This window comes from Colobus angolensis, unplaced genomic scaffold, assembly GCF_000951035.1.
Source record: "Colobus angolensis palliatus isolate OR3802 unplaced genomic scaffold, Cang.pa_1.0 Scaffold198, whole genome shotgun sequence".
NCBI lineage: Eukaryota > Metazoa > Chordata > Mammalia > Primates > Cercopithecidae > Colobus > Colobus angolensis.
Window position 1 is genome coordinate 6346539 of NW_012115132.1, and position 27812 is coordinate 6374350.

The 27812-nt window shown below is 35.7% G+C and overlaps 1 protein-coding gene across 2 annotated transcripts in view; it reads left to right on the forward strand.

The window, feature by feature from the left end:
- Nucleotides 1-27812, forward strand: part of TRPS1 (trichorhinophalangeal syndrome I) — a 291848-nt gene that overhangs the window by 50168 nt on the left and 213868 nt on the right. The window contains exons 2-3 of one of the 2 annotated variants that reach the window (XM_011941095.1): nt 12983-13079; nt 26415-26572. The exons of the other annotated variant lie outside the window; for it this stretch is intronic. Of the exons in view, the coding sequence (XP_011796485.1) occupies nt 26536-26572 (37 nt within the window). The 5' untranslated portion in view covers nt 12983-13079; nt 26415-26535. The remainder of the gene's footprint in view (nt 1-12982; nt 13080-26414; nt 26573-27812) is intronic. 2 annotated transcript variants of the gene reach the window in all.

Here is a 27812-nt window from a genome sequence, read left to right on the forward strand (position 1 = left end):
ACCTTAGGTCTATAAGCAACTTTACAAATCCTTTGAAAGAGATAGTTGGATTTTTAAAAGTAGTATCTGCTTTGATTTTGCAAATTAAGCAACAGTAGAAACAGTTTCACTGTAGAGTACATGCTAGTTAATAAGTAGGGGTTTTTAAAATCCTCTGTACTTTTCCACAACTGAAAGAGTGCATACTTTTGGTTGAAAGTGAGTAGGCGAAATTTAGACCTGCTGTTCTGGTAGCCTTAGTGGCCATTTCATAATCCCTGATATGATTGTCCGGCTCTCCTGTTTGCTAAATGCAGAAATAGAGGAAGGAAATGGATGTTTTGGCTCCATTAAAATGTTCCTTATCAGACTGTATGTAGGAGTGGATGCTGTTGAAGATGCCTCTATTGCCAGCTGCACAGCATGTGTGCTGGGCTAGTTTCCTGGCTGCTAAAGCTGCATGGTGCCCTTTAATGATGGGAAGGAGGACATTATTAAATGTGTTGGGCTTCGTGTTTTCACTTGTGAACATCAGGGAGCAGAGGGCATGCAAACTTTGCCCAAAGGCTGGACACAGTTTGCATAGAAATGAGCTGCGTGTAGTAATAACTGACTTGGTAGATGCGCAGCTAAGCACTGATTACTAAATAAAAGTGAGCGCAACCACAGGCCATAGGTGAGCTAGGTTGCCCAGGGAAAGGCTGCGTTTCAAGAGGTTCGTCTTCCATTGGGGCCGCCTTAAAATGCTGATCCTGGTTCATATTGGTTGAGCAGTCTGCTGTGTATTGTCTTCACTTGAGGTAGAAAGTGCTGTCATGTTCATTTTATAGAATGGAGAGAACTGGGTCTCAGGAAAGTATAATGAATTGCCTAGGCTACAACAGGTAGCAAGTAGCAGAGTCAGGATTTCAGTCCAGGCAGCCTGGCCCCAAGAGCTGAGGCTCCCTCTACTTTGTTTCTTATCTGGTGGGTGAACAAGATTTGAGTTGCTCCATCTTCCAAGTTAGTATTATAATAGTATTTCAAAGACTAGATGACTTTTTAATGTTAACACTGTTCCAATTTGCTTTCTCCTTAGGCCCTAATTCATTGTCAGAGAGATAAGGCCGTCACCTTTATATATGAGACATTTAAACAAATGTTTTTAGTAATAATTCAGGAAACATCCAACCAGTATTCTTTCTGTAGCGATATCTGCAGTCTCTTGTTAAAAAAAGAACTCTATTAGTTTAAGTAACTCTCTCTTCTTGGCTCCATTACAGTAAAAAGTCTGTGATCAGCACCCTCTTGTAAGGGGAAGTTGTTGAATGACAGGGATGTGGTACTGTCCTGATAATCCTATGGCTTTGTATTTCTTAGTGTATTTATACTCCTGGGTAACTATCCCTGCTCCACATGGGGTCTTGATAGCTTTGAATCTGAGGTGGCTTATGTGTGTTACAAACACACACACACAAAAGAAAGCGTGGTTTGGATTAGACTTAAAACAGTACTTGCATCAGTTATTATCCAGTGTGTCGGTTAGATTTTTAAGTAATTTATATTTTATGAAAGAGCTTTAAAGACTCAGTGTGCTTTAATGGATAGTGTAGCCAGAGAAATAAAAATGGTAGTAATAATAATGATAATAAAGGACATTTTCTTTAAAAAAATTTTTCCTTTTATTTTTAAGAAGAAAAAAAAAATCAGAACGGCAGATCAGGAACAGAAATAGCGTTCCAGTTTCTTTTCACGGATTCTGGAGCAACTACGGTGAGAGTGAGTTGGCCGAGTCTCGGAAGGAGGCTGCTGTCTGCGGCCCTGCCTAGGCGGCAGTGGCGACACGACAGGAGCTGCGTGTGTGTCGCTGGCGTTCGCTCTCTCAGGAGCCCCGGGCCTGCGGCCGCCACCACGCGTGCTCGGCGCCCGGGCTGTGGGCGTGTTATCGCAGGAAGTCCTGCGGAAGCAGTTGTGTGCGCCCGTTCCCTCCGGTTACCTCGCTCATCCTCGGCTGCTGCGCGGTGCCCGCAGCCTCCCGCTCCTCCTCCCTCTCCCAGCGCTGCCTGCCCTGCCAGCTGTGTGGAGGCCGCCTCCTGCCCACCTCTCCCCACTCCTCTGCCCTGTCGCGTCGCATCCCCTGGCCAGCCTGCCCTTCTCCCCACTTCCTAAGTTGGCTTCCTCTCTCCATAAACTCTCTTCCCTCTTGTCTTCTCTTTTGCTTCCTCTTTGCTGCCGCCCCTCCTTTATTTGACGCTCTGATTTCCTCTTGCCAGATCCCAAATTGGGTTCATCAGCAGTTACTCATCCTTAAATCTTATTATTCACCTGTGATCATTGGGTGAACTGTAAGAGGCATGAGATTAATGCAAAAAAGAGAGTTCCTTACTGTGGGAGGAGATCTCTGGCTATCAAAAAGTCATTTTTTTTAAGTCACATATTAAAATTAAGCACTAATGTAAATACGAAAAAATTTAAAATGATGGCTTAGATTATTAATGAATCCAGGAATAAGGCAAAGAAGGACAGTCTGAAAAAATAACCTCAAATGACTATAACAAAATTGCCCATTTTTTATTGAGATAACTAAAACTGAGATAAAGTACTTTTTTTAATTAATGAAAATGTATTATTAGTCTTTAAATTAGTCATGTACTTTCTCATACAGAGTTTTCAAGGAGCTGCTTAAAGTGTTTCTGATACTTTGAAGTATGTTTACTTACATAAACATTCTTGAGTAGATGGAAGTGTGTGTCTCATGCATTCTCAATCAGAAACTATGAAGAAAGTCATATTCAGTAAATCAAAATTTACCTTATAATGTAATAGTTTTACAAACACATGAAGCCTTTTGGAGTGGATAAGGCTATATATGTATATAAGGCTACTATATTTTTAGCATTCTGGGAACTGAGGCCTTTGTATTTTTCTTAAATTATGAACTTTTAAGACAGTTGCTATACGTGGATCCCTATCAAGTTTTTGCCTTCTTTACATCATCAGGCTTCTTTTTAAATTAATTCTTGTTAAGGGCATGCTTTTTATACCCTGTGTATTAATTTCCTTTTCTAGAAGTCTATATTAGTAAGACCATATCATGAAAATTAGTATTTTTAGTAGAGCTGTTCTGAAATTTTTCCACAAGAGATATTTTGCAATAACTGAGCTATATTGTTTCATAGAATTTGTATCCAACTGCTTCATTTTTGCCTTGAGATTTCCAGTGTGCCTAATATTAGGTAAAGAAAATAGTTGATATATAACTGGATGTGAGGTGGCTATTTTAACTTGTAGGTGACAGGATTTATCTCTGGACTCCTTCATTAACTTTAAAATATTTTTTTTTTTTTAAATGAGGAAGTTTAGATTCTTCTTTTTAATTTGTAACACTTCAACTTCTAGTATTGCTTTCTGTAGGGGAGAGTTTTTCAGTTGACAACATGAGTTGATTTCATAAGTTATAGTATTTAAAACTAGAGATGCTTTATTACAAAGAAATCCCTTTAATGTATGATTTAGCATGGCAACTCTTTTGAAAGTAATGTGTTTAAAAGAAAACCATGACCTCATGATAAAAATAATACTAAACCAATTATTAATAACTATAGTTTGCCATCAAATGTCTAAGCTAAATAATTACATTATTAGAAGAAAGGTACTGAAAGCACAGCACCAGAAACTGTGCTTTAATATTCAAATAATAAAGACTTTAGGTCCACCATATATTTTTCTCATGGCTGGAGGAGCCAGTCCTAGAGTATGGGGGCATACTTATTATTTCAGTTGTCATAAATGTGGATCACAGTATTTTCTAAACTTTTTGTTTTATTTTGCATTTTTCTATAACGAGCACTTTGACCTCTTTTTGAGTTTATTTGTTCTCCAGAAATGCACAATACAAATTAAAAGAAAGTTCAGTCATCACAGTGCCTTTTGGGACACGCGACTGTCTGGAATAGACTCATGTCCAGCTATGGTTAGAAGTCCCATAGGTTGTAGCTATGTTTTCCTTTTTGTATGTGGCTCTGTTGGAATAAAACCAGTCTTCAAGTAATTCTGTAATTTCTCTAGAGTGCAGTCTTCTCACCCATAGGCTGTGAGTAATAGTACCTGGGCACAGGTTTTGGGAGAAGAATCAGTTTAGATAAGATATGTAAAACAGGTTTGGTGAATGTCAAACGACTGAATATTTATTTCTATAAATAATGATAATGATTGTTCTGTTTCTAATCTTTGTAATTTCTGTATATCATTAACTATGGGAGTGCTTAGACTATTCAAAATAGTATTTCTAAGGCCTTATTTTTAATTTTAACAATTATATTTAGGATATTTATGGAGAGGAACAAACTGAGCATTCTAGCCGTCAGCTATTGTAGAAAAGAGTGGCATTATATTATTCCAAAAGGTTAGCTCAGTGTCATACCTTGGTAGAATACATGCCTTAAATTCAAAAGCTCTGTTATGTTTGAATTTCACTTCTATAAGCTTTAGTATTCAGTAGTGCCGAGTTCAAGGTCTAAATTAGAAACACTTGCAAGAAGTATTTTTGCATTTTTTTTTCACATCGTACATCTTTGCCTTAATGACCTTTTATGGGCCTTTAATGATATGTGCCATCTTTTTTTTTAATATTTGTATTGGCACCTAATTTTAATATGGGATTAAGAAATGTGACATTTTGATATCAAGAGATTTCCTCTTATAGTAACTTTTTTGCATTAATTTTATGACATTTTTCGTCTTCTCCAAAGTGAGCACACAATTCCTCCTAAAACTAATGACTGTCTTATTTTTCAATAGGTTGTTTTAATTTTGAATATATCAGGACCTTTCTTGAGTAGTAGTATTTTAGAGATAATGTTTTGTGGTTCTCGCTGGATATTTTAGAAGTTTTATTTTGATTACGTGGGATATGTCCTACATGATCATAAGCACTTCGTTAATAAAAATGGTTTGTTATTACTGAGATCACCCAGTTTTTCAGCAGGAGAATAATAAATAGAAGTTGTGTGATTCCATAGCCACTGTAGGGTGTAGTCTATACCAGAGTGATTCTGAGTTGTAACCACATATCCTAAATTTCAAGCTAAGTGTGTGTATGTCTGTGTGTATATATACATATATACATATACAAGCATTCCTCGTTTTATTACACTTTAATTTATTACACTCCGTAGATGTTACCTTTTTTATAAATAGAGGTTTGTGGCAACCCTGTGTCAGGCAAATCTGTCATCACCGTTTTTTCAAAAATATGTGTTTACTTTATGTCTCTTTTGTCACATTTGGAAAATTCGTGCTATATTTCAGACCTTTTCATTGTGATTATATTATATCTGATATGGTGGTCTGTGATCTTTGATGTCACTATTGTAATTGTTTTGGGGAGCCATGAATGGTGCCCACGTAAGATGGCAGACTTAATTGATAAATGTGTTTGTTTTCAGTGCTCCACTGTCTGGCTGTTCTCTTGTCTCTCTGGGGCTCATTGGTCCTCCCTATTCTATGAGACAATGATTTTGAAATTCAACCTATTGATAACCATACAGTGGCCTCTAAGTGTTCAAGTGAAAAGAAGGGTTTCATGTCTCTCACTTTAAATCGAAAGCTAGAAATGATTAAGCTTAGTGAGGAAGGCATGCTGAAAAAGAGAGAAGCCAAAAACTAGGCCTCTTGTGCCACATGGCCAGGTTGTGAATGCAAAGAAAAAGTGCTTGAAGGAAATTAAAAATGCCACTCTGTTGAGCACACACGTGATAAGAAAGCAAAAACAGCCTTATTGCTGATATGGAGAAAGTTTTAGTGGTTAGAGAGAAGAAGAAGCCAGCCATGACGTTCCCTTCGGGCACAGGCTAATCCAGAGCAAGGCCCTCTGTTTGATTCGGTGAAAGCTGAGAGAGATAAAGAAGTTGCAGAAGAAAAGTTTGAAGCCAGCAGAGGTTGGTTCATGGGTTTTAAAGAGATATGTCATATCCATAACATAAAAGTACAAGGTGAAGCAACAAGTGATGATGAAGAAGCTATAGCACATTATCCAGAAGATCTAGTTAAGATCAATGATGAAGGTGGCTACACTAAACAACAGATTTTCAGTGGAGACAAAACAGATTTCTGTTGGAAGAAGATGCCATCTAGGGGATTCACAGATAGAGGGGAATAGGAAATGCCTGGATTGAAAACTTCAAAGGACAGGCTGACTAGTTAGGGGCTAATGCAGCTAATGACTTAAAGTAGAATCCATTGCTGATTTAGCATTCCAAAGATTCTGGAACCCTTAATCATTATGGTAAATCTACTCTGTGGGGCTGTGCTCTGTAAAAGGAACAGCAAAGCCTGAAGGATAGCACATTTGTTTACATTATGGTTTACTGAATATTTGAAGTGCACTTTTGAGACCTACTACTTGGAAAAAGATTCTTTTAAAAGTATTACTGCTCACTGACAGTGCACACAGTCACCCCAGAAGCACTGATGGAGATGTACAAAGAGATGAATGTTATGTTCATGCCTGCTAACACAGCATCCCTTCTGCAGTCCTTGGATCAAGGAGAAATTTCAAAATTCAAGTCATTATTTAAGACATACATTTCATGAAGCTATAACTGCCACAGTGATTCCTCTGGTGGATCTGGACAAAGTGAGTTGAAAACTTTCTGGAAAGGATACATCATTCAAGATATCATTAAGAACATTCGTGATTCATGGGAGGGTGTCAAAACATCAGCATTAGCAAAAGTTTGGAAGAAGTTGATTCCGACTCTCATGGATGACTTGGAAGGCTTCTAGACATTAGTGGAGGAAGTCAGTGCAGATGTGGTAGAAATAGCAAGAGAACTAGAATTAGAAGTGGAGCCTGAAGATATGACTGGATTACTGCCATCTCCTGATAAAACTGGAATGGATGAGGTGTTGCTTTTTCTTAAAGATGAGCAAAGAAAGTGGTTTCTTGAGATGGAAGCTACTCCTGGTGGGGATGCTGTGAGCATTGTCGAAATGACAAAGGATTTAGAATATTCCATCAACTTAGTTGATAAAGCAGCAGCAGTGTTGGAGATGACTGACTCCAATTTTGAAGGAAGTTCTACCGTGGGTAAAATGCTGTCAAATGGCATTGCATGCTACAAACAAATCATTCATGAAAAGAAGAGTCAGTTGATGTGGGAAGCTTCATTGTTGCCTTATTTTAAGAAATTGTCATAGACACCCCCACCTTCAGCAAAGACCTCCACTGAGCAGCCATCAACGATGAGGCAAGACCAGCAAAAAGATTACAAATTGCTCAAGACTCAGATGATTGTTAGTATTTTTTAGCATTAAAGAATGTTTTTAACTAAGTGCATGTTTTAGACATAATACTATCTCCCACTTAATAGACCATTGTATAATGTAAATGTAGCTTTAATATGTACTGGGAAACCAAAATATTCATGTGATTTGCTTTATTGCAATATTAACTTTATTGTAGTGGTCTGGAACTGAATCTATAGTATCTCTGAGGTGTGCCTGTATATATATATATATATATTTTTTTTTTTTTTCCACGAAGTAAGCATGCTTTCAATATCAGAGATAAAAACATTAACGAAATATGTCTTTTTAGGGAATAATAAAAATGATTAAAATTACTAATGTTTTTGCTGGGGTTAGGTTATCAAAGCATTTTTTTTTAAAACACTGATACAGTCATTCATATTTTCTAGGAGAAATTACCATGCACCTTTGGAGTTATTTTTTATTTGATAGAAAAGATTTCCCTAACTGAGAGTACTAATTCCAAATTTTTGTTGACAGGTGCTGCTATTGAATTGTATTTGGATTATAAAATTCACAAGTTTCATAACTGGAAGCTTACAGAGTGCCTTGATGAAATGATTAGAATTACTCTTTTGGTTATGTAAGTTTTTAAGTAATGGAAGAAGTTCTAGAAATCATACAAAAATTTCCAAAGTAAGACTTTCAGAGGGTGTGAATAATAGTGATTTTCTGTCATTTTTGTCATTTAAACACAGTTCTCTATAATTATTTTGCCCAGCAATAAATGAGTCAATAGGTCCATCTGTATGTTTCTGTTTGTATTCATATCGTACATACGACTGTGTATGTATATAGTGTTTTTAATAAGTGAATGTGTGTGTGTGTGTGTATATATATATATATATGTTTTCTTTTTTTTTTTTTGAGACAGGGTCTTGCTGTGTTGCCCAGGCTGGTGTGCTGTGGTGCGATCATAGCTCACTGTAGCCTTGAACTCTTGGGCTCAAGGGCTCTTCCAGCCTCAGCCTCCTAAAGAGCTGGGACTACAGGCACAAGCCATCATGCCTGGCTAATTTTCTAATTTTTTGTAAAGATGGAGTCTTGCTATATTTCCTAGGCTGGTCCTGAACTCCTGGCCTCAAGGAATTCTTCCCATCTCAGTCCCCCAAAGTGCTGGGATTACACATATATTGTAGACTTTGGAAATTAGGAAAACTGAAAATGGAGTTTTGTTTTGTTTTTGAGACGGAGTCTTACTCTATCACTCAGGCTGGAGTGCAGTGGTGCAATCTAGGGTCACTGCAACCTCCACCTCCCAGGTTCAAGCAATCCTCCCGCCTCAGCCTCCCGAGTAGCTGGGACTACAGGCGCATGCCATCATGCTCAGCTAAGTTTTTGTATTTTTAGTAGAGATGGGGTTTCACCATGTTGGCCAGGGTGGCCTCGAACTCCTGACCTCAGGTGATCTACCCGCTCTGGCCTCCCAAATGAAAATGGAGTTTTCATTTCCATGTCACAGTTGTTTTTCAATATAGATCTTCAGTGACGGGAAGCCATTGCTATAGGCTGGTAATTTGATAACCCATTTTGAAATGTATTTATTGAGCTCATTGTAATTCAGTGTGCCTCTGGTGAAAGGCGTGGGATGGTATAGATTGAAAGAATAATCTGTGGTTGTTCCCTACAGAGACCCTGCTGCCCCTTTTTGGACAGTCATCTTTTAACCTGGCACCCACTAGTGTATTTGCTAAAACGGAGTATTCCAAAATTTAAATGATGTCACATTTGAAAGCAATGCCAAGAAACAATGCGGCAGTTTCTAAATTTTGTGAAGCTAAAATCCCTGGTTACAAGAAAGAGTACATGTCACAGATGAGTAGTTAGTAATGACTTCAGTTTAGCAGGAAAAGAGCAATTCCCATATGCTGATTCTAGTCTCATAACAAAGAATGTTATAGAAAGATTGCACAGTATTTAACAAGCTGTGAGTTAATGTGACAGTGTCGGTGTATCTAGTTCCAGAAGGATAATCACTTTACCATATTTCTTCAAAAATATTTTAAGTTATATTCCAAAACAGAAAACTTGATACATATGAATCCAGACTGTTCCCTGCAACACCTCCCCACCCCCAAGTGAGGTAGTAAAATCAGGTTTAAGCAATTGAATTGCTTCTGACATGCTGGCTCCTAAATACCTGAATAAATGTAGAAGTTCTGTTGTCAGACTCTGAATTTCAGAGGCTTCCCTGTTATATAAGGGAGAGTGGGTATAAATGAGAGTGTTGCATCTTGAACTGTAATTGTCCAAAACTTAGTTTTTAATACGTGAGTTTACCTCTAACCAATAGCCTCTCCTAATTTGAACATAGACTACGTCCTTCAACACTTACGGAAACCTAAGGAGTTGAGAAAATGAGGTAAAGTTGTATTGCTTTCAGTCCTTTGGAACACATACTCGTACTGTAGGTATGTTAGTTAGCAGCAATTCATTTCCAGGGTTTTTCCCAAAGACCTACTGTTTTATGCGTGTTCATATTAGCACTATGATTTGCTTATTCCTGTGAACATGAACAACAATGACAGATAGCACTTTTGAACAGTAGACCTTTGTCTTTTAAAAGCTTAAAACTCCATGCTCGTCATTTTGTGGCTGCAAAGACTCCTAAAGGCAGGCATGGGGAGGCATTGTAGAATAGGAAGAGGATGTTATTTCCTTCAGTGATTTAAGGAAATGCGTGTTTTCCATCATGAAAGAAAAGATAATCGTTATCAAATTCAGAGGATATTGTTTTATCATTCCCACAATGAACTTGTATCTCTTTTACCAATTAACATATAGATGGATATTAGGAGAAACCAGGTTCAGGTAGAAAGAGGTACATAAAATTAATAATCCTTCACGAGGAATTTCTGCAAAGTGCCTTTTATAGAGTTTTTTTTCTTGGAAATTTTTGAAATTATCAAGTATAAAGTTGATGCTTAAATTATGTTTTAATGTTTCTTAAGACTTTCTCTGGATTCAGATTATGGAATTAAGGTGTTTTGATACTGTGAAAGTATGTGTTGCTAATACTGTAACATACTGTACATTTACTATACTGTCAATAATATATGTAACTACTACCGAGTATTGACTACTTTAAGAAGTTAAGGTCTCTCAGTTTGTCAAAAGAGACATTAGTCTTATATGGAGTGTCCTCATGAAGTGACATAAGCAGGCAACCGACATTCTACTACCACTTTTTGACTATTTATTTATTTATTTATTTTTGAGATGGGGTCTTACTCTGTTGCCCAAGCTGGAGTGCAGTGGCACTATCTCACCTCACTGCAACCTCTGCCTCCCAGGCTCAAGCAATCCTCCTGTCTCAGCTTCTGGAGTACCTGGAACTATAGGCATGTACCACCATGCCCGGCTAATTTTGTTTTGTAGAGATTGAGTTTCACCATGTCACCCAGGCTGGTCTCCAACTCCTGGACTCAAGTGGTCCACCGACTTGGCCTTCCAAAATGCTGGGATTACAGACGTGAACCACCACGCCCGGCCGCTGTTTGATTTATACTGTATTTTTAGTGTACAAGCTGTTTAAGAGAAACATTGATCTTAAAACATACGAGTCAGTGACTTTTAAAAGTGAAAACAAGGGAAATCTGGTCAAATTTCCTTTTATCCTTCCACCCAAAATTGTTTGGCTGCCTGCATTTTGTAATCATATAATGATTGACTGCTGGACATTGTGGCTCATGCCTGTAATCCCAGCACTCTGGAAGGCCAAGGTGGCAGGATGGCTTGAGCCTAAGAGTTTGAGACCAGCCTAAGCAACACAGGGAGACCTCATCTCTACAACAATATATAAAATTCAATTAACCCGGAATGTTAGTACATGCCTGTTGTCCCAGATACTTGGGAGGCTGAAGCAGGAGAATTGCCTGAGTCTGGAAGGTCAAGGCTGCAATGAGCCATGATCATGCCACTGTACTCTAGCTGGAACAACAGAGCAAGACCCTGTTTCAAAAATAAATAAATAAATAAATATCATCTAGTGATTGAATTTACCTGTGCAGAAAATACCTTTTTCTCCCAATGGGTGCTGGCATCTTCTTTCAGTATATATAGAGTGGCCACTTCGTGTGCTACCTGTTAGCAGTTTATAGTCTAATGGGGAAAGGATAGGAGGAATACAAGAAATTATAGCACATTGCATTTGCAGTCTATTTCAGTGTGCATTATCTTATTCATTTAATTTGTACTCTCTTTTCTGTTTAGTCACTTAAAAAAAAAAACAACTTTGTAAAATAGGCCAGTTATACGTATTATTGTGGGGATTAAGAAAGTGAAGATGTGAGTAAGCTCAAAGAAGAGGGTTAAAACCCGGCCAAAACCACTGTTGGTTTTGGTTAATGTGCTTGCATAATCCTTTGAATCTGTGTCTTTCCTGAGTGTATGTGTAAAATTGTGCGTAAGTGTGTGTAGTTCTCTCTGTATCCTGTCCAACTTTGGCAAAGGGGTAGTTTTGCCAGGATTTGCTTTTGGAGCTACAAGGAGATCTCTGCCCACACCTTTTTCGTGAGGTCTATCACCTCACATTTGAGAACAACGTCAATTTTTTTTGCCTTAAAGGCAGTGTTGGCTTGTGCCTAAATGTACCTTCATGACCTTAACACAAATTCACAAATCAAACTATTTTTTTCATTGCACTCATGTCTTGGTGCTCTCCACGGCAGAGTCTTAGCGGAATTGTTTTGGAATAGACACAAAGATTACTAACCTCTGTGGAAAAGTACCCTGACTTTATAGCGTTCCTACTTCAAAAACAAACTCCGTCTGGATGGCGAGTCACTGGGAGACTTGAGTGATTACGAGCGAGATTTGGCGTAAAATGGAAATTTTAGATCAACCTTTAGCACCTAAATCTGAGGTCTGTCAAGTCTCTGTTTTTATAGATCTTACTTGAAATAAAGAGGTGTGTTCTGTTGAAGCCTTCCTGGCCCTTATTTTAGCTACTGCTTTACATGAGATGTACTAGTGGGGATCATAATAGAATTTTAACCAAGTTCTGGGAAAACTCCCAGTGGGACTGAGAAAATCTGGCTCATTTTGGAAAGCCTATATTTATGTTTTTAAATAATTTGGAAAACCTGATAAAATGCTGCAGGTGTAAGAACTTAAGAATTATAATGGATCAGGATAAACGGGGCTAGAATAAAACACTAAGTACAGTCAGGCAGTCCGTGGAAACAAACAGATGGGTGTCAAGAGCTAAGTTAGTGAGTTGCTCAGCTCTATTTTTGTCTTTTCGGTAAGTTTCATGAAGCTTGTTCAGTAAACATGAATAACTTCAATAAGTTCATGCAGCAAATACTCATTAAGCAGCACCTACTCATTTATGGGATACTGTACTAAGGTGTGAGAATATCAATATGAATGACAACAAAAGAACACTGTCCAGGCAAGAATACAAATAATGTAACAGATAAATAAATATTGATAGTCATAACCCCGATATAGCTGTATAAAGATGATCACAGCACATAAATTCTGGAAAAATCCAGTATCGTTAATGTCTCACGTGTGTCTATCAGTCAGCCCATCTTTTTATCTGAACCTGTGCGATATTTCTGAAGTTTTAAAAATTCCACTTCTTTTTATGATCAGAGTTGAAGATTTATTTTGAAACCCATAACTTTTCTTCATTTTCTACTTTTCCCTTCTTCAGTCTGCACGTCACACCACATCTAGTTTAGTTTTCCTGATCTCTTCTTTTTAGAAACTTCAAGTGGCTTCCTGCTTTCTGCAAGTGGTCCAGCGTCATCAACTGGGATTCAAGATTCTATCTTATTAACCTTGGCAACCACGTCTTCCATGTGAGCCATTTGTTTTAAACCTAGATTCTTCTCTGTTTCTCGGCATATGTTAATATTGTTAGCAGCCTTTTGTTTCTTTTACTCCTGTTTGCTGGAATCCCCTTTTCTGTCCCCTGTAGCTGTGCAATTCTTATTTCTCTCTCAGGATAATCTTCACTCTCATCTCTATTAACTGTTTCCTCTGCCATTGACCACATTGGTTATTTTATTATGAATGAAAGAAACAATAGAAATATTAATAAAAGATAGCAAACTGTTGGTACTTACTGATTACTTTTTTTTTTTTTTTTGACAGAGTCTCACTCTGTTGCCCAGGCTGGAGTGTGGTGGTGCAATCTCAGCTCACTGCAACCTCCACCTCCCGGGTTCAAGCGATTCTCCTGCCTGAGGCTCCCAAGTAGCTGAGATTACAGGCACCCACCACCACACCCAGCTATTTTTTGTATTTTTGGTAGAGACGGGGTTTCACCATGTTGGCCAGGCTGGTCTTGAACTCTTGGCCTCAAGCTATCCTCCCTCCTCGGGCTCCCAAAGTGTTGGGGTTACAGGCGTGAGTCACTATGCCCAGCGAAGTACTTAACTGATTACTTTCAAGGGAATTTGCTGTTTGCACTGCTCATTTTGGTGCTAAATCATGTCTCTTCCTGTATTATTACTGAAATGTTTAATGTGAGCCTTGTTTCTTTAACAAAGGTAGCTAGCTTCTTACAGAACAATAATTCTCTCTTCGAATTTAAACATATTATATGCCCAATAAATACATAGTTATGAATAAATTAATTATGTGTATGACATTTGGTGTAGCGTTGGTACTTTATTTTCTAGCCTGATGGACAAGAGTGACTTTTAAAGCCATCAATGCCTCAGCATCTGTGGCACGGTAAACAGGAACCCTATTGGAAATTAAATGTGTCATCTTGTGCTTCATAGTCAGATTATTAAGCTTTTAGGAAGAGATCAATTTAAAGTAAATTCTATGTATGTACATATATGTTAATATGTAAATATATAGAATATAATGATTATATTTACATGGTTGTATTTAATTCCTGATGATTTAAAAAAACAGGACTATTGGCATTATCTCATCAGACAATGAAAAAATGCATCAAAATCAGAGACAACATTTTAAGTAAAAAATTTATGTCATTTCAGTAATGCTTTTTTACTTGACATGATTATGTAGAAAAACTATCCATAATGCAGTAGTAAACATTTTGTATGAAATCTTGATGTAAACTTTTATGAATACATATGATACATTATTATGTAATATTTTCAGGAAAACAGAAATTTTCTACAATATTTATGTGTTAATCTTTTTTTTCATAGAACTGAAAAATGTAACCAAACACCACAGAAATTGCTAATACCACTGAACTTCTCTCGGTTCCCTTAAGAAGCCACATTCTTTCTTCATTCGGGCCTTTCCCAGGTCTTCTGCCGTTTCTTCTGTTGGAACCACTCAATCCTCTCTTTTCACCTGGCTGGTTTTTCCTATCCTAGTTTGTGTGCTTCCTTTTTACCCCCAGACCCCTTGTTGTTATACCAAACTGGCATCAGTCACTGCTCTTCCTTGTTTGTTTATTTCTTTTCTCCAGGTAGACTATAACCTCACTCAGGGTAAGTTTCTTCTCTGCCTTGTTCACGGTTGTATCCTCAACACCTTACTCAACACTTTACTCAATGCCTGACACATAGTCGGCCCTCAGAAACTATGTTGAATGAATAAATGTTACGTGAGTTTTGACTTGTGAGCATCAGTTATCATATCACTTGGTCGGTTTGTAATATTTGCCCAAAAATAGGATTTAGTGCTAAATGAGTGCTGATGCCAGCAGATACCTTTGACCTTGGTGTCTGGAAAAAAAAATCTTGTATCAGCTTGTTTGGAGAATTATTTGCAGAGTTTTCAAGAAAGGGAAGTGATAGATGCCCAAATGAATAAAGTATAGAACTTTTGACATGACTAACTTTATTCTAACTTATTGCATCAAAGACTATAGCAGTCATCTCTCAAGCAGTATTCTGGTCGTCAGAAAATATTCTTCAACAGTGCTATCTTTTAACTGGTTAGTACTCTCCAAGGTATTTCATGTGGTTTTTTCACTGTTCATACCCTGGACTACGTGTATTACCTGCCAGGGTCCATCTATTATTTTAGCTCATTTGGACTACATTGGTGATACTTCATGAAGGAGAATTCCACTTTTATTTCAGTAAACCAGGGCAGGATATTTTGGGACCTACAACAACCTGTCTTGTCTTTCCTTTTTTCTTTTTTTTTTACCCTAGGAGGATGGTAAACACTTAGTAGGCTGCAATTGTCTTTCTTAATGACTGCCATAATGTCTCACACTTAATATAACTTGTTCTATTTTGATGTTAAAGCAGGGCATTCTTAATGTTACAACAAGACTAAAAGTACTGTTTGGTATTCTCATGATATGTTAACTCTTTTACGAAGTCGTTTAAGTAACAGTATTGTATTTTCTGAATAGCACCCTGGTTTGCAGGCTCAGTAAACATGGTGTCATTAGCAGGTATAAAGATGGTGGTAATACCACCAGATACCAGTACTGTTCAGGTGAAATCTGTCAGAATTTGCTTTTGAAATAATCAGGTAAAACTGTTACTATGAAATGCTGTCTTGCAAAAAGTTGAAAGGACTAATGGATGTGATGAATTTTAAATAATGCTATAGAGTGCTGCTTTTTCCTGGGTAATATGTTGCTTCTTTCACAAACATCCTTTTCTATCCGTGTGTAGGCTTATTTCCTGTAGAGAGCAGTAAAGCATGTAAAGCATTAATCATGCTTTGATTTCTAGAACATGTAAAGCATTCGTAGATTGGGGGTCGGACAACTAATTATTACTTTACTTAAACCCAAAGTTCTCAAGCTTGTTTAGGTGACTGTAGTCTTGGACTTTGTGGTTCTGTCTGAGAAACTCCATGGAATAGTGTTAAATTATCATATCATACAAAGATGGGGGAAATTATGTACAATAAAATGTGATTGTATTATATCTGTGTATACCTACAAAACAAAGACTAAATGCCACATGAGACAGTTTTAAGGAATAAGATTTTCAAGTTTTCTTGTTAACACATTTGTGTGCTGCCTTTTTGTTTTTTTTGGTTAGTTACTAGTACACATTAGAAGCCTTTTGACACTAGAAGCCAAAGTCTTAAGAAAATATTAACCAGGTATAAAGTTTAAAACTGATGGTATTTTACCTATTAACTTATCTTTTTTATGCAAAATAAGAAACCACTCATCATTATTCTGTTAGTGAGATGGGATACCTCGGTCTTCTGGTATTACATAGATTTACAGCAACCACCTTAGATGAAGGTAGAATCTAGCACACACTTCATTTAAACACAACATTTATTCAGCCTTATAAAAATATTCAGAATTTTAGATACATTAATTCTCTGATAAAAACACAGTATTGTTTTATTTGCTCTCTTTCATCTGTTCCCTCATGTCTTCTTGGGTAAGCAGTTTCCTTAACCCCCTTTCAATTCCAGTTTCCTCATTTGTCAAATAGGACTACTAAATAACTAGCAGGCTTTTGGTGAAAACCAACTGCGGAAATTATGTGAGCCAGTAAGCAAATGGCTGGTACATAATAAGTACTCAAGAAATGTTAGTTCTCTTCCACCTTTACGTAGCTTATCTTTGTCATATAATCAAGATAGATAGTGCATCCTCATGGAACATTTAATATCTACAGATGTGTGTCTGTGCCTGCCTTTCCACCACCACCACCACCACCACCGGCAGAATCACATACAGAGTTCTTATTCTCTCTTCTGTTTCCCTGTCTCTGATTATCTTCACTCCTGTTAGGGTGTCTGTTGCTTTCTGCTCTTGTTTTTGCCCTTCTTCTCTCTTTTCAAACTCCTCACCCTTTTAAATCCCATTTGTTCAGAACACTTTATTTTCTCTTCAATTTCTCTTCTCTTCCTTCTTTTACCACCTGTTTGCCTGCTAGAGCACATCCTGGCCCTTTCTCCCCTATAATTCAGCCTGAGGCGTCAATGACCCATTCCACTCCATTGGATTGCTTGATTTGCTCATCAAAATATTGCAGCTCAAAGGTTTCTTCTCAATGTATTACTCCATGCTCTCTGCAGAGCAACTGCTGTTTCACTGAAAAATCGCACACACACTCTTAAACTCTAGCTGAAAAGTGCACAGATCTTAAGTCTGTAGCTCAATGAATTATTACAAAACAAACACACCTGTGTAACTATCACTCATGTCAAGAAATACAATGTTGCCAGTTCTCTAGAAGCCCTTTGTGCTCTTCCTGATCTCTCTTTCTCAGTCACTCTCCTGACTGCTAAACACATTAGATAGTTCTACTTGTTTTTGAACTTTGCACGTGTTTGTATACATTGAAAGCATACGTTGGTTTGTGTCTGGCATGTCACAATCAGCATCATGTTTGTAAAATTCATTCATGTTGTATATAGTTTGTTCATTTATATTGTAGCGTAATATTCTGTTGTATGAACAGGTATTGTATTTTGTAATCGTATACCACAACTTTAAAAACTCTATTCTACTGCTGTTACAGATTTAGGTTGTTTCCAGTTTGAGAAATTCAGGAAGTAATACTGTGAGAATTGGTGTGTGTGTGTGTGTGTACACGCATTTTAAAATTAAACTTCTGGTTTTTTGTCCTTCTGAATGTTTTAAGTTTCTTGGAGTCTAATCCAGATGTTTGAGGCTTTTCTGTATTCTTTTTATGTTCCAGGCTATTCTCTTAAAAGATAAACTATTTTTTATGTATTATGCTACTTGTACAGTATATTTTGAATTTTGGAGTGTTGCAGAATACAGAATGAAAAATTTGTAAATAAAACATATATATACAAATGCATATATTTGTAGTAAACATTATATATTTAATAAACCTATTACATACCATATGATGTTCATGTATAAAAGATACATAATCATCCAAATATATAAACATACAAATTCATTTTACTGATTACTATACCCTTATTATAGAGTTATCACTATATAGAGACTGTGCCAGTTTTTAATGAGCTTTCCTCTGTGTAATCAGTCTACAGATATTTTTGATGTGTAAAGTTATACAAACATTTATGGAATCCAAATCAAACCAACATGGTTGTGATTTACCATTAAAAAAGTAAATTCAATAGTTCTTATTTCTCATGACTTGTGCATTTTTTGATCTGTGCCTATGGATCTAGAGCTATGATATCTGATTCTTTTTTCAGCCTAAATAAGGAGAAAATTAATGCCTTGATTCCCTGGATGTCTTGATTTGGTTTGTTATTATGTTGTTGAGACAACTTTAGCATTTTTTCTAGCTGTTAGTTTCCTGAGCCTATTTAATATCAAGAGATCCAGACTTTTCTTGAAGACAAAAGCAATATGTAGAAATTTCCAAGTGTGTCAACATCCATCTATCCATCCATCCAATAAGAATAAGTGCCTGCTCTGTCATAGGCCTGTCACTGTGAGGAAGGGCATAATAGTATCACTTGACTTTTTAAAAACTCGCATGTCCCTTGTGCCAATAATCCCTTATACTTTATTCCTCTGCAATAGTCACCATCAGAGTCTGCCAGTGCTAATGATGGAAATGAGCCTCAGGTGTGTTGCACCTGGAAAAAACTTGAGATCACTGATGAGATGTAGCTATATATATATAAATTATTATATATCCATATTTTGGTTACTATCCCATAGATGAATGGATATCTATTATTTTGAATTAACAATAATAATATGACTCATAGTATATTTTCTGGTTTGAAGGGTTTCACAGTCTAGACCGGTAGCCTAAAACATAAACACATAATTTCGTGTGAAGTGGCAAGTACCTCAAGAGAAGATATGCACTTATGAAAATTGTAGAGGGCTTTGTAGAAGTGAATCCATTTTAGAGACATGTAGTTTGTTAATGTTGGTGATGTGTTAGGCATTATGAGGCAGATTCAAAAGTTAGGAAAATCTGGTAGTCTGTGAGAATATTGGGAAGATTGTATATTCATTTACTTGACATAACTATAGAGGCAGACAAATACGTCTGATAGCAGCCTTTGTAACATGGCATCTTGTAGATTGTGTTCTCTTGTAAGTTTCTTAAAATGTTATCACTTTTTGCATTGGTTAACTGTTGTTAAAGTGTTTATGAGAAATGCATTGGGAAATGCAGTGGTCTTTAGATTCCTTCAGACCCAACTTGTTCATGTGCTAGGTCTGTGTCTAGGCAAGTGACTTAACTTCTCCATGTCTTAGCTGCATTATCTGTAAACTGTGAATGATAATAGTACTTGAAGAATTGTTCATCCAAATTAAAATCAAAGGAGATAATGCACTCTTGGCACAGTTCCTGGCTCATATAATAAGAATATGAAATATTTTTGTTATTAGCTAAAAATTCAGGTTAGAATATGTATCAACATTGAAGATCATAGGCCTTAAAAAAATCTACCTCTGACTTTTGGTTTCTTTCAACATCCAATTAAACTCTGACATAATTATTTGTAAAATACCCGAATCTGGAATTATATGTGTGTGTGTGTATTCCCTTACTCTGTTATGACGGGTATCCACAACAAGATTGATGGAGAAATTAATAATTGGGGTGCAGATGGTGAAAATCTTTTCTAAAGGTGTGTGTGTGTGTGTCTGTGTATGCTTAGATAGATTCTTAAGTTTATATTGAATTTGAAAGTGAAGATTGACTAGATTGCCTATACAAAATACTTAACAAGTGAGCTAATTTCTGCCTGAATTCTCTAGTACTACACATGTATATCACGTCATGATTCTTCCTCTCATATGTGAATGTGTAAAATAGAGGCTGTGTGGGATGGGTCCAGAAGGAACTCGTGGTCATCCTCTCAGGCTTGAATCTCACCAGTCTATCTGGCTTTGTGTTTACAATTAATTTAAGATTAATCACCTGTTTCAGATTTACTTTGACATCTGCCTAACCTATTTTTTATTTTATTTCTTCTTTCTGATCTTTTGTTTTAATCTTTGGGGGTAAGATAATGCAATAATGATAAAATAAAATTCAAAAGCCCATGAAGCTATGGGATCTGCTCGGGATTTTCAAGGGTAAGGTAGGGTCTGTACTAGACATGTGTTTACTGATTGTGACCCCAGGCATTGGTTTTCTGTCCTTCATTGTTAGGACAGGTGGATCTGGGGACACAGACTGAGTGGAGTGGGGAAGAAAGGATTTATTAATAACCAGGGAGGAGCATGTGGGTTAGATCTGAGTTATCTGCAAGCATTTGAGAACTACTGATTGTAACTATATGAACTGAAGATGCCTCAGTGCAATCCTGGGTCTTTCCACGTTCCATATTTAATTAAAAGCCTTTGCCCTATCTTGGTTCCTGACTCAATTTTAATCAGATAAAATTTAAGTTATTATAAAATAACGACAAATTTAGCATAGAAGATTTTAAATTGATCACAGTAGCTGGACAGCATTGGCAACAACAGTTGTAAAAATAGAGCTTCTTTATGCAGTGATATCTGTATAATCGATTTAGCTCAAAGACAACATTGAGTTTATATCCACATATGTTTATGAATGTATAATTTTGACACCTGGGATTTTATTGTACATAGATGTTTTATCCGTTCCCTTTTTAAAATCCAATGTTCTATCTGTAATGCTCTTCCACTACACATTCTTTCAAAAAATATTCTATTTCTAAATCTTTAATCATGATACACCTTGATCTTCTTTCAATATAGATAGCTCTTCTCGAGGAAAAAAAACCAAAAAAAAAAAAAAACAAATTCTTCAAAATAGCCCACTTCATAAAAAAACATCTTAGTCTTTTTGCCAAATTAATGAAGGAATACTGTTTTTTTTTTCCCCTTAACTATGCATGCTTTAAAATCTTGGTTAAATTTCTTCCTTGGACATTACTGTCTCAGAGTGGCCTTTCCCACTGTGTTCAGCAGAACATTAGTTCTGTTGGCTAAATGGCACTATGTGACATAAAGTCAAATGAGATTGGGAAATTTCAGTCCAAATTGAACAGATGTCACCCTCTCCAATCCCTAGGACTTCTTAGAGCTGTAATCGCTAATGTACATTGTGGATCTCTGGGAGGGATATGTATTATACAGTTTCCATTAAACTTAATTTGACCAAGGAATCTCCTTTTATTTTCTTTTTTTGAAGCTAATATTATGGGAAGAGTGTAGAGATAAGTCTTGGGTTTCTTGTCGTCTATCTTTAAACAGTTACCATATTTAAATCCCAGGCAGAGCTTAGCTAAACTTGTGGTGAGCATGGCAGAATGTTCTGAAATACCATAATGTTTCTTCAAAAATGTTCTTATAGTTGAAGCTTTCTAAACCTGTTACTTATCCAACTCCAAATTATGAACGGATTCTATGTTTACTTTTTTTACCCATACATAAAGCTTTTCATATCCTAGAAGTCAGGAAAAAGTGATTTAGTCTTACCATGAGAAGTTGCTTTCAGATATATATATATATATATATTTTTTAAGATCAATTTTCTTTGGAAAATTTCTCCGTACTTAACAAAAGAGAGAAAATGACTCCTGTGTGTGTGTGTGTGTTTGTAATTTGTTTTTGTCAGAGGGAAAAATGATGCTAATTAGGTTAAAATAAGTATTTGGCACGAAATAGGGTGGTATCTAAACCAAATTTTGTATTTTGTACCAAATTTCTAAATCGTTTTTGTTACCTGAATGGATTAACTGGTTCATTGTAATGTTTGTGTTATCTGTTGGATACATCTATGGTTGTCCTTAGTCCATTGGTCCTCAGATGGGTGCAGGCCATTTAAGCTGCTCCCTGTGGTACAGTAAGGGTGAGCATAGTGCTTTGTGAGTTATTTCCTAGTTTTATGAGGAAGAACTATTGCATATGGAGGCACAAACTTACTTCTCTTCATTTTAGAGATACACACACATGCATATGCACACATACAGAGTACATTACAGGTATACGTTTTCAGTATGTCTTCACAACATCGTTTTTAATCTTATATTAGATTTGGCACTTTTAATACTACTAGTAGTAGTATTAAATACTGAATATACTTTGCTGAATATACTTGGCTTACTGGTGCTGTGAAGACAACGAGCATTCTAATTGCAGTATGTTTTCTTTATGGTAAGTGTCTATTAGATTCACTACACTGTTTATGTATGTCAGTTTACCAAATGGATTTGCAGTGATTGACACAGATTTCTTAAGGGAGAACTAAGAAAGCTGTTAGTTATATTGGTGGATTGAGTTAATAATTGAGATTTTCTTTTCTATTGATTAACAGGTTGGAAAACAGAGAAAAGCAACATTAATACATTAAAAAATTAAACTACCTTTACTATTCAGTGATAGTTTTCAGCAAATGCTGGGAACATAGTCAAAGGCATTCCTACAAAGCACAGCACTCATTATTTTTGTTATGAGTGAAAATCTAATTTACGTACAATAAAATGTCAATTCACATCATAACCATCAAGATAAATAGAAACATTTATAATCTTCGATGAGCTACTCTTTTTGAACTTAAGTGCTGTGCTTGGCTCTTTGCCCAGAGACCAGTTGAAATATTCTAAGTTTAACAGAGAAGTAGGGATGAAGTTGAAATTGACTTGTGTGCAAATGTAAAGTCAGATTGACCTGTGTGAATCAACAGTTGTCATTGCAGATATTTTAATTGTGTATGTGTGTGTGTGTGTTTGAGAGGAAAACAAAAGGAAAAACTACTTTTCTTTAGGGAAACAAATGGTAACATTTCTCAATTTGCACAGTGAAATTGTGGTCTTATTCAAATCAGGGATTTTAATATGTTTGCCTCTCACCAGTTATGAAAGGAAAAATAATCATTTCCCCTTGCCATTTGAGACTCCATGATGTATTCTTGCTCTATTTTAGTTTCCCTAGTTAGTGAAATAGGTGCATTCTTTTTTTTTTTTTTCCAGATATATCCTACAATGTCATTGTGACTATAGCCTAAAGTCTTTGAAAAAATAGTTTTGTAATTTTCTTATAAAAGTACAGTGGTTAATGAATTTTTTTCTCTAACATGTATTTGGATATAGGAAGATTCATTTAGGCAAATAGAACATTATTACTTACCACACTATCTCCTTTTACCTAGACAAGTGCATTTGAAATGAGATATTTGAAATCTAGAGAACATAGCAAGATGAAATAAAAGCCTAATAAAATGTGTTTGGGCTAGCATCAAAACCTTTGAAATAGGATATCTAAATAGTGTGCATTTTATCTCAGAGGGCTTTCGGTTAGTTCTAGTGTCCAGATGACTATTAATGGGCTTTTGTGCTCTGAAGCATATGCTAATAGAAGTGATCATCTTGGATTAGTTTGATGTGATTTTAATAAGAGATTTATTTGGTGGAAGTTGTTTGAAGGTGATGACATTTAAAACTCAACAAGATTTAAGAAGTTCAAAAATACTTTAAAAAAATTTGGGAACAGTCAATTCAGAGAGAGCAAATTAAATAGAAATGGATAGGAAAGAACAGGATCTGACATTGAGTTTACGAAGTTTGAAGCAGTTTGCAAAAAAAGCGATCTACCATTGAAGTATTGCCCTGGAATTTGAAGAAACAGAAAACATCTAAACTTCTTCAGTGATTCTTGGGTTTGTGAATTGGATAAACAATGTTCTCTTGCATTTTATAGTTCACTTAAGCAATCTGATTTTGATCTGTATATATGGAGTAGACAGGATTCAAGTGTTTTTTTTTTTCCCCTAAACCAATGAGCAAACACATATGTTCTTTCAAAACTGAACTGTATATGTTGTTCATATGGAAGCTATCTAGTTTGCTCTAGGCCCAAGATTTGACCCTCCTTTTATTTTGCTATCACTTGCTTGATTCTTTAAATTCTTTGTGGGGCCTTTTGATCAAAAGAAACATTTTTTTTCTTTCTTTTATGTTTTTTTTTTTAAATAAAAGCTACATGAAATGTGTAATTAATAACTCAGTACTCTTAAGCTGGTGATACAAGCAAGCATGGAAGAAAACATATTTATTAAGGCAAAGACCATGATGACTTTTCTTTTTGTGTTAAACTTTGGTTTTAAACAGTTGAGAAGTTTTATAAGCTGGAAAAACAAAAAGAACATGTCATCTGGCATTATATATTATGAAAATAAGGACTGCTACTTATAATTAAAAATTATATGCAACAAGATTTGAAACTGAGGTCCAATTACAGGATCTTGCCCTCCTGCTTTTTCAGAGTCTTGTTCAGAATGTAATGTGTGTTTGTGTACATATATATGCCCACACATATATGTATATGAAATTATATTTGGAAAGATACTCAAAAGTGTCAGCTTTCCTTGAGAACAGGAGTTCCTTATAGTCATTTTCTTTTTAAACATATCTCTCTTTCTTAAATTAATGACAATTAATTAAAGTCATCTTGCTTAGTGTGTTTGGCACATAACTGAGGTTGGATATATTTACTGAATGAATGAATAGTGGGGGAAGTGAGAAACTGAGGCAAAGATAGGCTTCAGTGGTATTTAGACCACCCTTAGTAGTTGGTGGTTTACTCTTCTACAGTCTTTCAATGCAATTGGGCAAACTTTACTCTTCTATCGTCTTCCAGTGCAATTGGGCAAACTTCTTAAAGGTAAAACAAGTGCCATTAACCGGAACCACTGTAGAGTCACAGAGGTGGGGGAGTTTTAGAAATAATTTATTCAAATTCCCTTATTGTACAGATAAAAAGAGAGTCTCAGAGAAGCAAAAGGACTTACCCTTGATCACATGAGCAGGTGATTTAAATCAGGTGTAGAGACTGGATATGCAATTTCCATACCATTTTTACTCAGGTTTTAATTCTTTACTTTGCTTAGGGTCAAGATACTACAAAGAATATAGAATTTGTAGAATTTACACCTCTTACCTTCAAAGAGTTTCTCATCTAATGGAAATAAATTTTAGTTCATCTGCATTGAGCTGATGTGTGATCTAAGATCTGTTTTTAAATTACTGTGATAGTTGATTTCTTTAGTTGAATAATTTATTTGATTATCTATTGCAAGGTTAGTTGGAGTAAGAATATATCATTAAATGTATGCATGTATATATATGTAATATAAGTAAATCACTAGTGGTTAATTTACAGTATCTAGGTAATGATAGAAAACTCAAAACCCTTTTGCTGTGGAGGTGCCCCCTTGAGAACATCAGTCAGTCTTCTACGGAAGAAGATTTTTTTTCTTATGTATTTAAGCATTTTAAATAGTGAGATAAAATAGTTATCAGAATTATTTTTAAGCTCTAATGCTGATTATTTCTACACCATAAATCTGTCTAAATTATATGGTAACAGAAATAATGCACTCCAATTTTTATAAAAGTAAACACATTTTCTAAGAAAGCAAAAAAAATTTAGATTTGTTTTATTTAGAAGGAAATATGGTTAATTAAGAGTAGAAATTTATAATTTTTGCAGATGGAATGTCTTATATCTCAGCAATGAAAATTAATACAAATAGAGTATTTCTGGAAAGCTACATATATTTTTAACCTGCCTAAATATCTTGGCACATAATATACATTCTCATTATATGGGCTGTTCAGGTGGAGAATAATGTAAATGTAGGTCTGCTCCCTACTACTTAGTCCCAGAGGTCCATTTTTAATCTCACAATTAAATAGAGGACTTAAAATAGCAATTTTGAGCTTTGCAGTTCTCCTTTAAATTCTTTACCTCCTCTTTCTCAACTTCACTTTTAGCCCATTATCTAAAATGGCAATTCATAGTGGACTTATTCTAATGGGCATTTTGAATTTTTCTAGGGGTAGGGTAGTCTGCATCAAGGGTACTGCTATGTAGTAGGGTGATAAAGATTAAAATAGAGTTGCCAAAACTAATGACTGCGTTCATTGTTGTGATTACGTATTTTAATTGCTTTAAGATTTTCCCTTTAAAAGCATTTGCTGGTGTTTACAAATTAAGATCTTTTACCCCCACCCCATTGTAGGTAAGTATTATGGTTATTAGGGTTGATGGGGTTTTAAAGGTTAAATAATTTCACCAACATCACAGTCTGTTATGAAGATGACTTATGTCCTATAACCTTTTATATCATGTTCCTCCTTCTCTTGTTGCTTTATTAAAACCCAGGGGAGGGAGAGGATCTTGCTCAAGATCTGCTCATGCTTTTATATCTTTCAGGCAGCCAATGATGCTGGCATATTAATATATTTTAGGTGTGATACATGAAAATGTGTTTACATCATTTAGGAAGGAAAATTTTTTTTTTTGCTTTGTTTTGCAGATGTACAGATCAGCTCTCAAAATGTCTTCTGTGTCTTCCGAGCATCTTCTAAGACAATTGCATTAGCCTCCTGCTAGTTGACTAATAGAATTAATAATTGTAAAAAGCACTCTAAAGCCACATGCCTTATGAAGTCAATGCTGGGTATGATTTTACAAGTATGTGATCTATTTTTTCAAGTGAAAATGTGAACTGGAAAAGTTCTTGGCACACAGTACAACATCGTGCGATCTGTTATTTGTCTTAGAGATAATAACTGGAGGGTGGCTATAGTCTCGTGGTATCTCACTTATGACTTGCTAGGGGAGTTTCTTCCGCTTAGAAGTATGACAGATGTGCTTTATATTTACATAACCTGTCACTCTGAAAAATTATGATGATATAATTCCAGTAAAATTATTTTTTCTATAGCTACTTCAAAGTATAGTCAACTAAATTAAGCACATTTTTTTTTTTTTTTTGAAAAAACAGCAACTAAAGAACATGCCCCTGCCCCAGCAACACAAAATAAAACCCAAACGACCTTTTGGATGTTTCTTTGAAGTTTTAGCAGTTTAACAGTCTTTGCAATGTGTATTATTAAGGACTCTATTCAGCATAAGGAGTCGTGAGTCATAAGTGTTCTAAGTATCTGTTCTTGGGTAGAAGAAGGAACTTACATTTTAGAAAGATGATAATTTAATTAAGTCATATTTTCTCCCAGCCACTAAAGATGCTGGTTGAGTAGTCTTTAAACTATGACCCATTATATATCTTCAATGTAAAAATAAATCAACTAGATCTAAAGCTTCTTCTAGTTTTGAAAAATAAGTTAATTTTTAAAATACTAATGTATTTGGATCTATTCACTTTTAAGTATTTTTTCTTGGTTCCCTTGCTATTTAAAATGTTGCCATTTTCCTAATCACTCACCCTGGTGTTAACATATGGGCATAAACCATTTTCTCTTCATTTTGACAGAAAGATAATCTTAATGAATTAGATTATTTCTTCCTCATTTCTTTGTGAGTCCTGTCTTTTCATATAGGATTTTTAATTTTTTTGTGTGTAACCTTATTCATTTCACTTAGGTGATTCAGTGTTAGATTCTAGTCATCTTAAGAAGAAATGGTTAAAATACAAATGATACAGTTACTCAGTAAGGGAAGATTATATTGTAATAGTTAGTGAAGACATTATGTGTAATGGAAAAAATTAACAATCAGGAAATTCTGGAGGGAATGGTAAGAGAAGTTATATCAAGCCTTCACAATTTTATGTGTAGGAATGTCTGATTACAACCTAAAATATCCTTTTCTGTAGACCAAGTTAAAACCGTGCATAGTTTGCTTAAACTTATATTTTAAATGATAACTAATTTTTTCAGCTTGCTCACTTAGTCTTTTCCCCCCTGTTTTC